At 41.9% G+C, this 16,252-nt stretch overlaps 1 protein-coding gene across 1 annotated transcript; it reads left to right on the top strand.

Annotated features, from left to right (window-relative positions):
• The first annotated feature begins 1,293 nt into the window (after nucleotides 1-1,293).
• On the top strand, nucleotides 1,294-13,400 carry LOC119300398 (ABC transporter B family member 5-like). Its single transcript, XM_037577372.1, has 12 exons — nucleotides 1,294-1,527; nucleotides 1,605-1,782; nucleotides 1,996-2,171; nucleotides 2,763-2,984; nucleotides 3,296-3,534; nucleotides 8,011-8,536; nucleotides 8,627-8,900; nucleotides 9,946-10,609; nucleotides 11,432-11,660; nucleotides 11,806-12,072; nucleotides 12,164-12,427; nucleotides 12,581-13,400. The coding sequence occupies exons 1-12, from the start codon at nucleotides 1,294-1,296 to the stop codon at nucleotides 13,232-13,234; spliced, it is 3,927 nt and encodes a 1,308-aa protein (XP_037433269.1). The 3' UTR covers nucleotides 13,235-13,400.
• Nucleotides 13,401-16,252: the final 2,852 nt, after the last annotated feature.

Below are 16,252 nucleotides of genomic sequence, written 5' to 3'. Positions count from 1 at the left end.
GCTCTCGCAGCTGCTATACTATTAACCATGCTCTAATTTTTAAGCGGCCAAAATGAATTGGTCATATTTCTTCTGTTTAGATATGTAAGTCATTTTATGAAAACTAAATAATCTCAAAACACTTAAGCACGGTACATTAATTCTTTCCTCGTTTCTTGTTTCGTAACATATCAACCAATAAGAAATGTAGGCTGTGCATGCTTTCAATGACTTGAGACTTTCAAACATAACATACAGTGGTTAATTCATTGCATGCAATGTTATTAACTAGCAAAAAAACATTAAATTTTCTCATTTTCCTCTCCGCCTTGGTCACGATGCACAACCTAAAATGACTTAGACTGGTCGTAATGGTAGTATCATAGCTAGTATCATGCATGCCAACTAGACTATTTTGTTGAGGTGGCATAGAATTAAATGAGGAAAGAGAGTGTTGAGTATCATATCATGATACTGTATCACATTAAATGTTATGCTAATATGTGTCATGCATGGCAATAAATAAGGTTATCTATGATACTAGTATATAATACTGTGCATTACTGAGGTAGTATTATAGCTTAGTATCATGTGCATGATACTAAGATATGATACTATCCATTAGGCTGGTCATAGTGGTGCAGACGTGCAGTAGCTTTGAGGAGCTGGCTACTTGTATAAGCTTGGTCAACTCTCATGGCCGAGATTATAGAAATAATCATCGAATTAAAAAACATGCATGACAGTGGTGTGTTAACGGGAAACCAACTACTCTCTATCCCAAGACAATTTTGCTTATGTGGCAACTATTTAATGAGGAAAGAGGTGATTGTGGTAACATAATATGTTACTATAATATAGCGCTTCCCGAGACAAAATATGTTACTAGTCTAAGTTACTATCTCCATAGTGCAAAGTAATATAGTACTAGTGTCATAGATTGCTTCATTTATTAGCTCATAGACTCATTTTGTCTTGGGAAGCGCTATGTTATAGTAACATATTATGTTACCACAATCACCTCTTTCCTCATTAAATAGTTGCCACATAAGCAAAATTGTCTTGGAATATGTTAAGTTACTATCTAAGTTACTCCCACTATGGCTAGCCTTACAAGCAGCCTTGTACGTCTAGACGGAGAGAGTAGTTGGTTTCCCGTTAACACACCACTGTCATGCACGTTTTTTAATTCGATGATTATTTCTATAATCTCGGCCATGAGAGTTGACCAAGCTTATACAGGTAGCCAGCTCCTCAAAGCTACTGCACGTCTGCACCTCCCAACAACCGAGACGATAGTAAGAGTTGGGAGCCATGGGAGGAGGGGAGAGAGCTAGACGTGAGGCGCCGGCGGCGCGCGTGCCGCTGTACCGGTTGTTCGCATTCGCGGACAGGACGGACGTGGCGCTGATGGCGGTGGGCACGGTGGCCGCGGTGGCCAACGGGATGGCGCGGCCGGTCATGACCCACATCTTCGGCGACGTCGTCAACGCCTTCAGCTCCGCCGGCTTTTCGCCGGACTCAGACGTGCTGCACAGGGTCAGCAAGGTGCGTGCGCGTATCTTTTTCGCCGGACTCAGACGTGCTGCACAGGGTCGGCAAGGGGTCAGCAAGGCTGACTCCCCTGGTTCGAGCCGTCAGCAAATCCCGCCGCCCCCTCTGTTCAGCTTCAGATTAGTTTCCTAGAGCTGGGCGCTGTTGTTGGAGCGGTTTTTCCATTTTCTAATCAGGTCATTCTTGTTTTTCGGATCATCATTAACTTTGTTTATCTGGGTATTGGAGCAGGACTTGTTTCAGCACTTCGTGAGTGGCTTTCATGTGCAATAAAATTAAGATATCTTTCTCGACAGAAAATTGCTTTTGTATTCTAATTTAGGGTTTTGACAATTAGCAATAATATATATGTCCAATACTTAAAAATGAAATACAAGCCTAAGTTTGAGGCCATCCAGAGAAAAGTTTATGGGTATTACTTGAAAAGTCTTTTCTCGGTCGACTAATTTGATGTTTCAATAGAGGTGTCATGTTGGACAATTACTGGAGAAAGACAGGCAGCACGAATCAGAGCTCAGTATCTCAAGGCGATCCTTAGACAGAACATTGCATTTTTCGACAAGGAAATGAGCACGGGACAAGTTGTTGAGAGGATGTGTGGAGACACATTCCTCGTTCAAGATGCCATTGGAGAAAAGGTTAGCTGTTTGGGCTAAACTTGTACATAAAAAGGCCCCATTATTCATTGTGTCACTAAGATTACAGATGTCTATGATCAATATGGTAAAGCTTGTTGATTTCTTGCCATAGAATATAGTACAATGATCTTACAGTCTTTTGTGCTCTAACCTAACAGTATGTTCGCTAACTGGAAACTAGCTCTCTAGAAAAGACGAGTAATTGAAAAGGATGAAAAAAATACGTACAGTATTAATTTACTCACGGCCTGCTGGATAAATGGTTTGTTTCTACACATCAGAATGAAAAGCATTCTTATCCGCATATATTACCCAACTATGCAATGATATGGGGGATGTTACATTAACATATTAATGTTACCACAAGTTTCACCTTCCTCATTATTAGTTGCCAGACCATCTATTCCCTCCGTTCCAAATTACTTTGAACTAAAACCACGACGAGTAATTTGGAATGGAGGGAGTACCACTTATGTTACTCCCACTTTGGGTAGCCTTAAAAAACAAATAAATTTATGTGTGTATGTATATATCTCATAATAACTATAGTTCTATTTTATTTAACACTTTGCTATGCATTTATTCTCTTAGATTGGCAAGTACATACAGCTCCTGTCTACTTTTTTTGGAGGCTTCATTATTGCATTTGTGAGAGGATGGCTCTTGACACTTGTTATGCTCTCAAGCATTCCTCCAGTAGTTGTGGCCGGTTTTATTGTATCAAGGATACAAACGAATCTCTCTACCCAAATGCAAGCAAATTATGTTGATGCTGCAGACATTGTTGAGCAAACTATTGGGACCATTAGAACGGTGAGTCTACTTAGTTTGGTTCTCATGACCATGAGAGCCAATGATTTTCCTACCAAATTTGCCCAATGTTTGGTTCGATGCAAACATTTTGGGAAGGTTCCATCTTTTGGGGGGACTATCTAAGTTATTTCTTGAGCCAAAGTTGGCCTAAACTCACATGGCTAATTTGGACGCCAATATTTTGTGAAAGGAAACGGTTGCCTTTGTGTTCTGGTGCTTATTTGGGGAATAAACCAAATATAAATAGATTATTGTTTTTGTTATTGATTCTTGGTGTCACTATTTTCTTATTATCTTACTATGCTTTGAAGGTTGTTTCATTCAATGGTGAGAATCAAGCTATAACTACATATAATAAGTTCGTAAGAAATGCATATGAATGTGCTCTACGAGAAGGTGCTGTCATTGGGCTTGGACTAGGTCCAGTAACGGGAACCTTGTTTTGCACTTATGGGTTGGCAGTTTGGTATGGAGCTAAACTGATAGTCGACGGAGGATATAATGGTGGCATTATTATTAATGTTATGTTGGCTGTCTTCTCTGGTGCACTGTAAGTTTCGTACATTGTTTTGCAACTAGTAATATTCCGATTAATAATATATAGTTAAACATAACTAAAACTTGTTATAGATGTAGTTGATGGGTGGAGATTATAGCTAGGTGGGAGCATATGGAGGATACCGGGAGTATATTACAGGGTGGAGTTTATATTTTGTATGAACTTCTTCGAGTAGTGGGGACATTTCCTTTATTGACAATGAATGAATTTTATTGGCTCAAAATGAAGCATCAATGAAATACATAACACAATGAGCACACACACCTGGCCTCCACACAGTTAGGTTGCACACACACCTGCCCTCTGCATAGTTAGGTTGCACACAACCAACACCAACTCACACACTCGTGAAAAACACCGGCAACTAGCAAAGTCATGTAAGACCAAAGCTATGTGTAGGCGATAAAGAAAGCCTCAAAGCGATCAGATCGGTGGTCGGCAAACTATAACAATGACCATCCGCACCAACTATTTCATTACAGCACATGAACGACGGGATTCTTCTACAACAACGCCTTCAATAAGGAAGGGATCGACAATCAGTGCCGCTGTCACTGGATCCAACCACATGGTTATAATCTAGGTTTTCAGCCTAAGGAATCGGTCAGCATATTCCAGTAATGCCTTCAACAAGGTAACGACGTAAGAAAAAACATCGCCATTGCCAAGTATAACCACTCGGGTTTGACCTAGGATTTCGCCTAGGAGCTCGAGACCAGATGCTCGAGTAGCACCACCGTCGAAATCACTCATGTGTTGTCGCCGCCACTTTTTCATGATCCCAACAGCTACATGCGATGCGACTGTCGGCATTGCACAACCATCCCTCTACGTCAAGCCGTTGTCCATAATTTGTATCTCACCGCCAAAGTCAATCACCGGATCAGGAGAGGTGACTCATCCCGAAGACCTTTCGATGACCACCGCTGTCGTGGAGCCATAGATAGTCGCCACATTATAATTTGCAGTCACTACCATCTGACCGATCGGATCTAGATCACCACCACCAATTCATGGACAATAGCACCACCGGCCGGCCATCGGACGAGCAGAAGGCCGACCATCGCACGAGTAGAAGACCACCACCAATTTGAGGGATGCCCTTCCCCTACCTTGGAGACATCATCTCGACAATTTGGTACAGGAAAAGGATAACTAGTGGATCCATGTCGAATTATATACACAATGTTTGTGGGTTCTTGGTACTTGTTGGCTACTAGTTAAAGTTCATTCAACACGTTGACGCCATCTCCTCACCCGCATCAAGCTTCATTAGAGGGAGGTGATCTAGGCTGTTAGGGCGGCGGTGAACCTGCCCTTGTGGTTTAACTGCAATACCTAATAGAGTTATTCATCATGGAGTGCAACTCTTTGGGATTTGGATGTGGCGTCATACTATATATACAAGGCATAATTTAAAAAATTGGTCCAGACTAACAAGTTATGTTGGGGATATTACTATCAGTTATGACCCGCCCAGGAGGGGCCGGGTCAACCCCAATGACGGGTTACACAAGAAGCCCAGTAAACATTAAGATGATAATTCGTTAAATCTTATAGAGGGCCCAAAGGCCTGAAGGCAGCTTAAGGCCCGATATTGTAAACCGCCATATGTAAGGAAAGACTTGTAAAGAAAGGCATGTAAAGGAAGTCACCGAGCCGGACACGATTATGAGCCGGCCGGGACTTTGTAAGCCACCAGGCGTCAACCCGTGTATATAAGGGGACGACTCGGTGGCGGCTTAAGGGAAGAAACAAGAGATCGATAATCAAGCGGGTGAGTTGAGCCTCTTGGTAATCGAAACCCCAGCAATACCAACACGACTAGACGTAGACTTTTACCTTCATCATAAGGGGCCGAACTAGTATAAAATCTCACGTGTCCTTTGTCCCGATTAACCCCTTTAAGCTTTCTAGTTGCGATGGCCCTACGACTAAGTCCTTTCTCTAGGACATTTGCCGTGTCAATTTCACGACAAGTTAGCTGGAAAAACTTAAAACAGGGTCATCCATGTTTTTTATTACAAGGCTGTTTGGCATACATCAGTGCCCACATACAACTGATACATTTTTTCTCCAAACAAGCTTACATGTTAACGTATGGTGGTTTGTTTTCCGCATGAACCGACCGAACCAGCGGCCTGATGGGTGGACTAGTGACCCGGTCAATCCCGTTCTTGTACTGGAAATTATGGCACCTAAGTATAGGGCTCATCACTTACATAAGTCGGTACATCGCTCCATGACATGCCTACTTGGGGCCATGCCTTCTATCATATGAATATAGCACTACAACCTCAAGTTCCTCATTGACCAACACTAGTCAACATTTCCCAACACAACATTTTTTGACGGGCAACGTGCTGGGGCTTTGGCAATTTATTATAGAAGGGAGAGGGACTAAAGTCTCACGGTTTGGTACAAACAATGCCAATACCACATAGTGGCAAGCGAAGCACTACCAACTCAGGAGAGAAAAAACATAAAGAAGTAGCTAGTTAAGAGACAGCCTCCCAGAACAAAGCTATCTCATCTCTCTCCATGGCTGTAATTGTCTCAGACGAACACATTTCCCCCTCAAATGTTTGGCGGTTGCGTTCCTTCCAGAGATTCCACACAACATAGGCCGTTGCGGTCACCTGCTTGCGCACGTCCTCAAGCTTTCCAAGCCTAAGCATTTTCCACCACCAATCCTTGATAGTAGTTGAAGATGAAGCAATGATGGCCGCAATGGCGTCCGAGTTTTTAAACCCATGCCAAACCTCTCGGGCAAAGAAGCGGTCCAAAGATATATGAGTCGCCGTCACTTTGATCACACAGAGAGCAAGCAGCGACATGCAACCAACCCCTCACCATCAGTTAATCAGCAGTCTGGTTCCTGTTCTAAAGTAGCAACCAGAGGTAGAATTTGACTTTTGGTTCAGCCTTAATCTTTCATGTGGGATGAAGGAGAGGTTGGCTGATTCTTGGCGCGAACTGGATGTCATAAGCGAAGGCGGCCGAGTAGCAGCCATCCGGCGTCAACAACCGTCGATCTCGTCTGGAGTCGTCGTCAGAACAACTGGCTGATGTAGCTCCCACAGACAAAGGAATTGGTCTAGGAACTCTATTTCAACTGGGTGGGCATGCTTCTTGGTTTCAACTTGGCCATGATTAAAGGACCGACCGCCTTAGAATGTGGTCTCTTGTGGGGATGGTGTCATCACTAGACCATCCCTCGACATAATTGACGAGCTTCATGTGGCCAACGCCAGCACATTCACGTCCTTGCATGACAAACCGATGACATAGGTTTCACAAAGTTCCTTTGTAGCTCAGGCTACATGGAACCTCTTATCCTCAATCCTCCAGCCTTGCTTTGAGATTCGTACTCTCCAACTAACTTACAACAAGAAGATTTCTCTTTTTTCGTTTCTCTAAAATGAAACAACATATGAACTTCAAACTTTACATATCGAACAAACATTAGAACATCAATGTGTGATAAAACTTTCAGATTTTCTTTCACCGCACCTCGGATTGCTATGGGTGAACTCGTCACCTTCGAGGGTCATCCTCACGTGCCACCTGACTCAACACTTTCGCTCAAGGTTCTCGTATATGTTATTTAGCTACAGGTCTCCTCGTGTGCTTGTTCTTTGTATCTCTCATCCACTCTTTCTCTATCGTGGAATTGTTCGGCTCCATATCCCTCATCACCATCGGCAGCCACTGATGCTCCTAATGGCATGAATGCCCGTAGGTACCAATTGAGCATTGTTTCCACTACCCTCTGCTCCAACATTTTGCCAAGGCTGGCTTTGCTAAACCGATCTTCAATTGCCATGTTCCTTTTTCCTACACTTTATCTCCAGGATTTCTCAATAAGGCAATCAATAAATTTCCCCCCTTACATACACGGTTTTCGGACACGAACAAGCCAACATGTACCCGCAGCGCCAGGGGTGATACACTGAAACACACTCCATGGGGGCCCGACTTAAAGCACAATACACAAGAAACTTGAGTCGGCTATTTTGAGATATGAATCCCTAGTTCCTCGGGAGGGATCCCGTTGTATGTCTAACTTGGCTTAGCGCAACCCCTGCAATCTTCTAGTCGTATTGGCTTCCCTCCATGCCTGAGTCAGCTCCTCGTTCGGCTGCTCCTTAATCCGTCTAGTCTAAGAACCAGACAATTCCATCTTGGTCCTAGTGTTTGACATGTTCTCCTCGCTTTGTCAGGTACCTACCAAAACTAGGTGCTAATGCTCCTTTTAGTTATCTTTTCTCATTTTCTCCGTGGCATTGGTTATATTTTTAATGTTGCATTAGTATGAGTAGATACCATATCAAGGAAAATGCTTAATGGCAATCATAATTTGCCATCTTCATGTTTGTATGGTATCAACTAGTGTGCTAAATAGAAACTTCCATCTCTTTTTTCAAGATCTTTTGGTTTCTGACTTGAGTTATGCATCTTCTGCAGGTCCTTAAGTCTAGCAACATCATCAATAACTGCTTTTGCAGGAGGGCAAGGAGCAGCATATAGAATCTTCAAGACAATAGAAAGAGAACCAGATATTGATGTATATGACAAAAAAGGTATCATACTGGAAGACATTAAGGGTGATGTTGAACTTAAGGATGTGTATCTTAGCTATCCTACCAGGCCTGATCATTTGGTATTGAATGGATTCTCCTTACGAGTACGAAGCGGCACAACAATGGCCCTAGTTGGAGGGAGCGGCGGTGGGAAATCAACTGTAGTTAGTTTGGTGGAGAGATTCTACGATCCACTGTCTGGGGAAGTCTTGATCGATGGAGTTGACATTAGAAGAATGAATCTTGGGTGGATAAGAGGAAACATTGGTCTTGTCAGCCAAGAACCAGTGTTGTTTTCAAGTACGATCAGGGAAAATATTGCCTACGGGAAGGATGGTCTTACTCTTGCTGAGATCAAAAGAGCAATCGAGTTTGCAAACGCAGAAAACTTCATTGCTAAATTGCCAAATGTACAATGCATAATTAAAACATCAATAATATTAATTCTGTTGCTATCTCGCACGTTGTTACTTAGAACTATATATTTTGAAACATTGCAGGGTCTCGAGACAATGGTTGGGGAACGTGGAACTCAACTATCTGGAGGGCAGAAGCAAAGAATTGCAATTGCTAGAGCAATTATTAAAAACCCTAGAATATTGTTACTTGATGAAGCAACCAGCGCATTGGATATGGAATCTGAGAGGATTGTTCAAGATGCTTTGGACATCATAATGCTAGAAAGGACTACAATCATCGTCGCACATCGTTTAAGCACAATAAAGAATGCTGATGTCATATGCGTCCTACAACATGGGAATATTGTGGAACAAGGTATTCCCTCCATTTTTATATACAAGGCCACAGACTCAGATTACAAGTATCAATGTAAAATTTAATGCTTACTTTGCAACTCAGCTATTTTTTCATTTTCTGGGATCATTAATATGACGCATGCATGCAAGGAAACTAAGTGGAGGAAGTAGCTGACTGTCATTATGATTGCATGCATGCAAGTATTAAACAGGTTGCTAGTACGAGAAAATATTGTTAATTTTGCCTTGATTAGTGTTGGTGGCCTTGTATAGATGCGAAATGTATATTAGTGGTCTTGTATAAGTAAATGGAGGGAGTAATGCATTTGAAAACTGACAACTCATTTGCCGAAATTATAGAATACCCACCTACTTATTTCTATTAATACATGATTTTTTGTATACAGAACTTCTGTAGGTCCTACGAGTCTACTCCCTCCGTCCGGTAAAGAGTGTACATTTGGCTTCAAAATTTGTCCACAAAAAGTGTACTTCTAGCTTTCCAATGCACCTTAAAGTAGAAAAAAATACTTCTCTCTCATCACATGGTAATCAAGACCAATGGCAATCTACACATGGTCTTCTTAATTTCTACACGCACTTAGCTCATTGGGGGTTGGGTAATTAAAGAGGAAAGAGATAGTATCTTGCACCTTTCCAATGCACTTTTTACTTAACTCCATAATTTGTCCTAAAATTTCTATATGTACATTCTTCACCGGATGGAGGGAGTATGTAGATGACTTGTTACATAACTGTAAATAATGTAAGGCACTTTCACATTTTTGCTCTTTAAAAAAAACATAACTAGATAAATTGAAGTTGTCCTAAAATAACTACATAAAAATGTTGTTTGTGATCAGTAATCAACGCATAGGGTAGCATTCAATTTACTAGTTGAGTGATGACCAGAATACACCCTTTCAACACTCCAAAAAAGTCTTCCCTTTGTCTCATAATATAAGATGTTATTACGATCAATATACGTTCCCATTTTCATTCAGCACCTTGATCAACAAATGGTATGTAGATGACCTGCTACTTGATGTGTGAATTTCGAGCAGGTTCACATGTACAACTGGTAATGAAACCTGAAGGTGCTTATTCTCAGCTGATTCATCTGCAAGAGACTATGCAAGAAGTAGAAGCCTCTGGTGTAAACCCGGATGTTATGATGAAAAACAATTTTGACTATATGTCTATCAGTAGAAAACCAGGAATCCAAGGTAGCTCATTTAGGAGGTCAACTAGTAAAGGCTCATCCTTTGGGCAAAGTGGTAGGCATCCTTTCCCTGCTCCGTTTGGCCTGTGTGATACCATGGAATTCAGGAATGGTCAGGACCTAGAGGAAACTATAGATAAAATATCTAGTGGTAAAAAGAAAGCTCCAATCGGTCGACTCTTCTATCTAAACAAACCAGAGGCTTTTGTTCTTGCTCTTGGTTCTATAACTGCAGTAATCCACGGATTAATTTGTCCAGTATATGGCATATTGATTTCAAGTGCATTAAAGACATTTTATGAGCCACCAGCAAAACTACTGAAGGGCTCGAGGTTCTTGGCAGGCATGTTTGTCATACTAGGTATTTCCACACTTGTTCTGGTTCCATTAGAGTACTTCCTGTTTGGGTTAGCAGGCGGGAAGCTTGTGGAGCGCATACGGTCGCTGACATTCCAAAGTGTCATGCACCAGGACATTAGCTGGTTTGATGAGCCTCAACACTCAAGGTCTGCATTTAGCCTATTTTTTATTAAACATTTAGCCTTTTTGGTATCATGATGTTTGTCAAAAATCTATGTTTTCCCTCACAATTCGTGTACATTTTTGAAAAAGTATTTATAGGTATAATACGGTTGTCCTGGTTGATGTATGCTCTTAAGCGCTTAGACCATGGTTTTCAATTTCAGTTTCAAGAAAATTTAGCACCTACCAAAATCATCGAAATTCAGTGAAATTCACTGATTTCGGTTTGCATTTCAGCCAAAGTGCTGAAATATTGACTTGAATTCAGTTAAAGTTTTTACATTTTGAAAAATATTTGAATTCCTGTGTACTACTGAAATTGCCAAAATATTTTGGCCGAAACATAAAAATTTCAGTGTCTGCTGAAATTAATGAAATCCAGTGCATTTCATTGAAATCTCACTGAAAGTGAAAACCATGCCTTAGACCAAATTCACATCGCGTATGATTCAAAAACATCAACTGTGGCATATACAATTTTCTGATTAAACTTGTACTTTAAAAATATTTAATACGGCATCTCTATATGAAAAAACTAACACTAAGAATCACAAATGCCTAACAAGAATCCTTATACATGGATGATTTGTCTTGCAGTGCAAAAATTCCTTCTGAATAATCTTGTGTAAGAACAACAAATATGTGTATTTGGAACATTTATGTATGCCAGCTAGCTAACTTGAGCAATGTTCTTTTTAAATTCATCATTACTAAGAATTAATCCATCAGACAATTTTTAAGAAAAAAATGTGAGAAACTATACTTGGCAACATATTTTCTTATACAACTTTCAACTTTTGTTCTAGTGGAGCATTAGGTGCTAAGCTATCGACTGATGCTCAAAATGTGAAGCGACTTGTTGGAGACAATTTAGCACTTAATATCCAGACTGTATCAACCATCATGTCAGGATTCACAATAGCTATGATGGCAAACTGGAAGTTGGCTTTGATTATCACTGTGGTGATTCCTTTTTTTGGTTTCCAAACCTATGCTCAAACAAAGTTCCTGCAAGGTCGCCATAAAAATGCAAAGGTGCGTACATGCTCCAAACAAGCAATTACTATTGCTTATTCACCTCAAAACTATTCCTAACACCAACAGAATGATTAATGTTTATACAAGCATACGTCACATGGACATTACTTTTATCTAACTGGTAATTAGTGGGACGATGCAGTTAAAGTATGAGGAAGCAAGCCAAGTAGCGTGTGATGCGGTTGGAGGCATCAGAACTGTGGCTTCCCTTTGTGCTGAGCAGAAGGTGATGGATGCCTATGAGAAGAAATGTGAATCTCCGACTAGACAAGGAATGAGGGAAGGTGTTGTTGGTGGCATGGGCTTTGGCTTCACATTCCTTGTATTCTACCTTGCATACGCTCTCTGCTTCTACGTTGGTGCAAAGTTTGTTCAGGAAGGAACAGCAACATTTCCTGAAGTATTTCGGGTTCGAGCAGTTGTTTTATTTCGTTATTAGTCGCAGTGTTAACCGTTCTGAATGGGGGCTGCAGGTTAACGGATTCGTTGGTTACTTTCAGGTGTTCTTTGTATTAGTTTTGGCTTCTGGTTCGATCTCACGAGGTAGCGCATCAGGTGCGGATGGCGCCAAGGCTAATGCATCGGCCATCTCTTTATTTGAAATTCTTGACCGTAAATCCAAGATAGATTCCAGCAGTGAGGAGGGTATGGTGATTGCAAGTGCGAGGGGCGACATTGAGTTCCAGAATGTATGCTTCAGCTACCCCTTACGCCCAAATGTTCAAATCTTGAATGATCTAACCGCGAGCATTCCTTCTGGAAAGGTGGTTAATTACTTTCCATCTCAACTCATACAAGTAAATGAGATTAGTGTTCTTTTCACATTACCATATGTTGCTAGTTTTTCTCTAAAAAAATATTTTGCTAGCTGGTACGAAACATTATTAATTAATTTGGTGAAATATGGATCTTAACAGACGGCTGCCCTTGTTGGAGAGAGTGGTGGTGGCAAGTCCACTGCAATCGCGCTCCTCGAGAGGTTCTACGACCCAACTTCAGGAAAGATCCTTTTTGACTCTGTGGAGCTTGGGACCCTTAAAGTTAGCTGGCTTCGGCAGCAGATCGGGCTTGTGGCGCAAGAGCCAGTGCTGTTCAACGACACCATCCGCGCCAATATAGCCTATGGAAAGCAGGGGGAGGCATCTGAAGAAGAGATCGTCGCCGCTGCCGAAGCTGCCAACGCACACCCTTTCATCTCCGGGCTGCCTGACGGCTACGACACAGTAGTCGGCGAGAGGGGGATCCAGCTATCAGGTGGGCAGAAGCAGCGCGTCGCCATCGCGAGGGCCGTCGTCAAGGACCCCAAGGTGCTCCTCCTAGACGAGGCGACAAGCTCTTTGGATGCGGAGTCGGAGCGTGTGGTGCAGGAGGCGCTGGACCGGGTGATGGTTGGGAGGACGACCTTGGTGGTGGCACATCGCCTGTTGACGGTAAGAGGGGCCGACATCATTTGCATGGTCCAGAGCGGGACGATCACGGAGAAAGGGAGGCATGACCAACTGATGCAGATAAAGGATGGAGCCTACGCTTCCCTTGTCGAGCTTAGCTACGCGGAGAAAGGAGGCATATGACTATGACACTCATCTTTCTCCCCCAAAACTCCCATGGAAACGCAAGAACAAATTCTTTATGAGTTAGAACCAGCAACTCACTCTTGTGGAAACGTACGTAAGCTTATGTGTAAATTTTCATACCTTCAGTTTTTCGGGCTGCACGCAGAAAGTTCAGAAATGTTGCTTTCTTAGTTTCATTGATGGTCACAGAATTTTACTTTTTTTTCTTCTCCAACACACACAATAATGTGGAGTGAATTAAAAAAACATCGACATTAAAAACTAGGATTGCAGAAACCACAGTTCTACCGAATTGTGCCAAAAGCACTAATGCTGCGATTTTATTTTTATTTTTTATTTGCAAAAAAACTAGTTGACGGCTTTGGACGGTGTGATGAAAATATGGCTGATAGGTCCCGCAAATGATGATGTGGCATAACTGTTCACGCTTGACGTCGTTAGAGATACTTTTTTTTTTTACAAAAAATCCCTCTCTTCTTCAGAATAGAAAAAACATGTGTGGTCAAATAAAAAAAAACACCCACACCCCTGCGTGTAGGACGTCCCGACCTTACCTCCACCGCCGGCCTCCCCATGCCATCCCGACGCCGCGCTCCCTCCCCGGGATGCCCTCCGCCGTGCCCCACGCCGGATCCGGGCACATCGGCCTCCAGCGCCCCCGTCCGGCACCGGATCCGGCGGGAATGTTGCAGCACGGCCCGGATCTGCCTCCACCGCCCCCGCCCTGCAGCATGGCAGCCTCGCCGCTGCTCGTGCCCGTGGGCGGCCGGCACAGCTGCTGCTCGCGCTCGTGCGCGGCCACCGCGGCTGCTGCTCGCGCCCGTGCGCCCATGCAGCATATGACGGGTCGGCATATGCTCTCGTGCAGCATATGGCTGGTCAGATGGGAGGCGCACAACATAGCTCCGCCGCCGCCCCATGTCGTGCCCTCCGCCGCCCCCGCCCGGCACCAGCGCTGGGGAAAGCAGCAGCTGCTCCGGTGTCCGGCTCTCCTAGCAGCTTTGCTCCCGCAAAAGCTGCTGTTGCCGGTGCTTCGGCGCCCGTGGCAGCTGCTGCTCCGGTGTGGAAGGGGCAGCGCTAAGGGAAGGCCATGGCACGTGACCGGAGAGAAGAGACGAGGAGGAGGAGGATGCTAGATTTTTATGTTTTTGTGACACTTAATATGAGAAGGAGGGAGTATCTAGCACTAAAGCATTTGTAGATACATCCGATTCAGCGACAATTAAGATGGATTGGGGGAGTATATTGTTCAAACCAATGAAAGTTTAATTATTTAGTCATATATTTCTATGAGTTCACATGGATTCAAATTGAACTTACCGATAACTTGCACCAAGAAACTCTTCGAACTTGGTACTTCGGTAACCAAAAATCGTGGACATCCCAAAATCTCCAATTTTAGGGACCATGCTACCAGTTAGCAAAATGTTCTCAGGTTTTAAACCCAAATGGAGAACTGGACCTGAAGGGTGATTATGAAGGTAACTCAATCCTTCACAAGTTCCCCTTAGTATTTTGTAGTATGTGTGCCAATCATTTCCATCGCCTTCATCTATGGAATCAATAAACCAAACATAAGTTTCTCAAATTGAAATAACATTGTAACTGATGTTAAACATATGAAGTATAGAAAAACACTATACCAGTAGTATATTTTGCAAGGTTTCCGTTGGTGCATATTCATAGCAGAGAGCAGCGTGTAGGAATAATGTTTTAGTCTTTCTTGTGAATCTATTTTTTCTTGGACCTACTTCATAGAAATAACTTACAAGTTGTATGATATTTTGATACCTGGGCCCTAGACCTGGACGTATTCGAAGTTGTGTCTTAAATTCCTCCTCCTTATCACTTCCTTCGGGCAACTGGCAAAGCACTTTCACAACAGCCTCTTTTATATCTTCATATATTGCCTGATCAAAACATGCATGCTCATGATATCATGTTCTATGTATGTTATTACTTGTGCAGGTACAACAATTTGCACCATATATTATAATTTGGATACACACGACACCACATTTAATTTGATACGTCGAACAGGTAATTTGCACGGTTACTAAAATTCATATTTGGTCATCTCATTTGTGCACCAATAGTCAATGCATGTCACTCGGTTTGTTTTAGGTAACAGACACCAGTTTTAATTTTGTTACCGCATTAAAAATGATAAACTCAGTTGTGTGGATCCCATGCATGTGATATCTATATATATCCTAATTATTGCAGAACTAATTAAATCTTCTTTAGAATTAGAGAAGAAAAAGTATGAATATTGCGCCAAAGAGTCCATGCAAATAATAAAATTTAAAATCTAATAAATTTTTGAGCAAAGAAATACAATTTTGGCCTCATGTGAAAAAGGTTAACCTTATCATCAAGAAAATGAATTTTTTTATTCATACTAATTTGAACCTAGTCTAATTTATTGTTTATTTGGTAGAATTAATCCTTAATCCTATAGATTTGAGACTTTTTCATGTTCATAGCACAAAGTACAACCTGATATATCAACTCATTAGGGTGACACTATAAGCCAACGAAGAGCACATAGAAAGATTCAAAATGAGCAAATAGCTTAAGGGAAAAGGAGCTGGTCTATAGACGATTGGAAAAGTATACTGGCTACAAAGATAACAAAAAAACGTCTATCCTATAAACAAAGATCGGGCGAAATTGAGTTGTAACAACATCGATTGAAGATTAAAAGAGACATATCTCGGTAGTGCTAGTGCACAATGCATGTGTTATTGACTTGTTACTTCTAATAATCATGAGAATTTGTGACAAAATTTGGGTAACAATATCACATGAACAGAAATAAATCTAAACTTAATCTAGAGGTTGAGTCACAATGATTTTTTTAACTTGTAAGAAAAAAGGAAACATGAAATAAACAATATCAAGATGTTATCCAATAATTAATTTTTCATTATGGCACTCTCAGTTCCCCAAATCCATTTCACTTCCTTAGAAAAAAATCATTGTACACTAGCAACCAAAAAACATGCATTTTCT

The sequence above is a fragment of the Triticum dicoccoides genome, chromosome 5A, assembly GCF_002162155.2.
Source record: "Triticum dicoccoides isolate Atlit2015 ecotype Zavitan chromosome 5A, WEW_v2.0, whole genome shotgun sequence".
Taxonomy (NCBI): domain Eukaryota; kingdom Viridiplantae; phylum Streptophyta; class Magnoliopsida; order Poales; family Poaceae; genus Triticum; species Triticum dicoccoides.
This window is presented reverse-complemented; position numbering and strand designations above follow the sequence as displayed.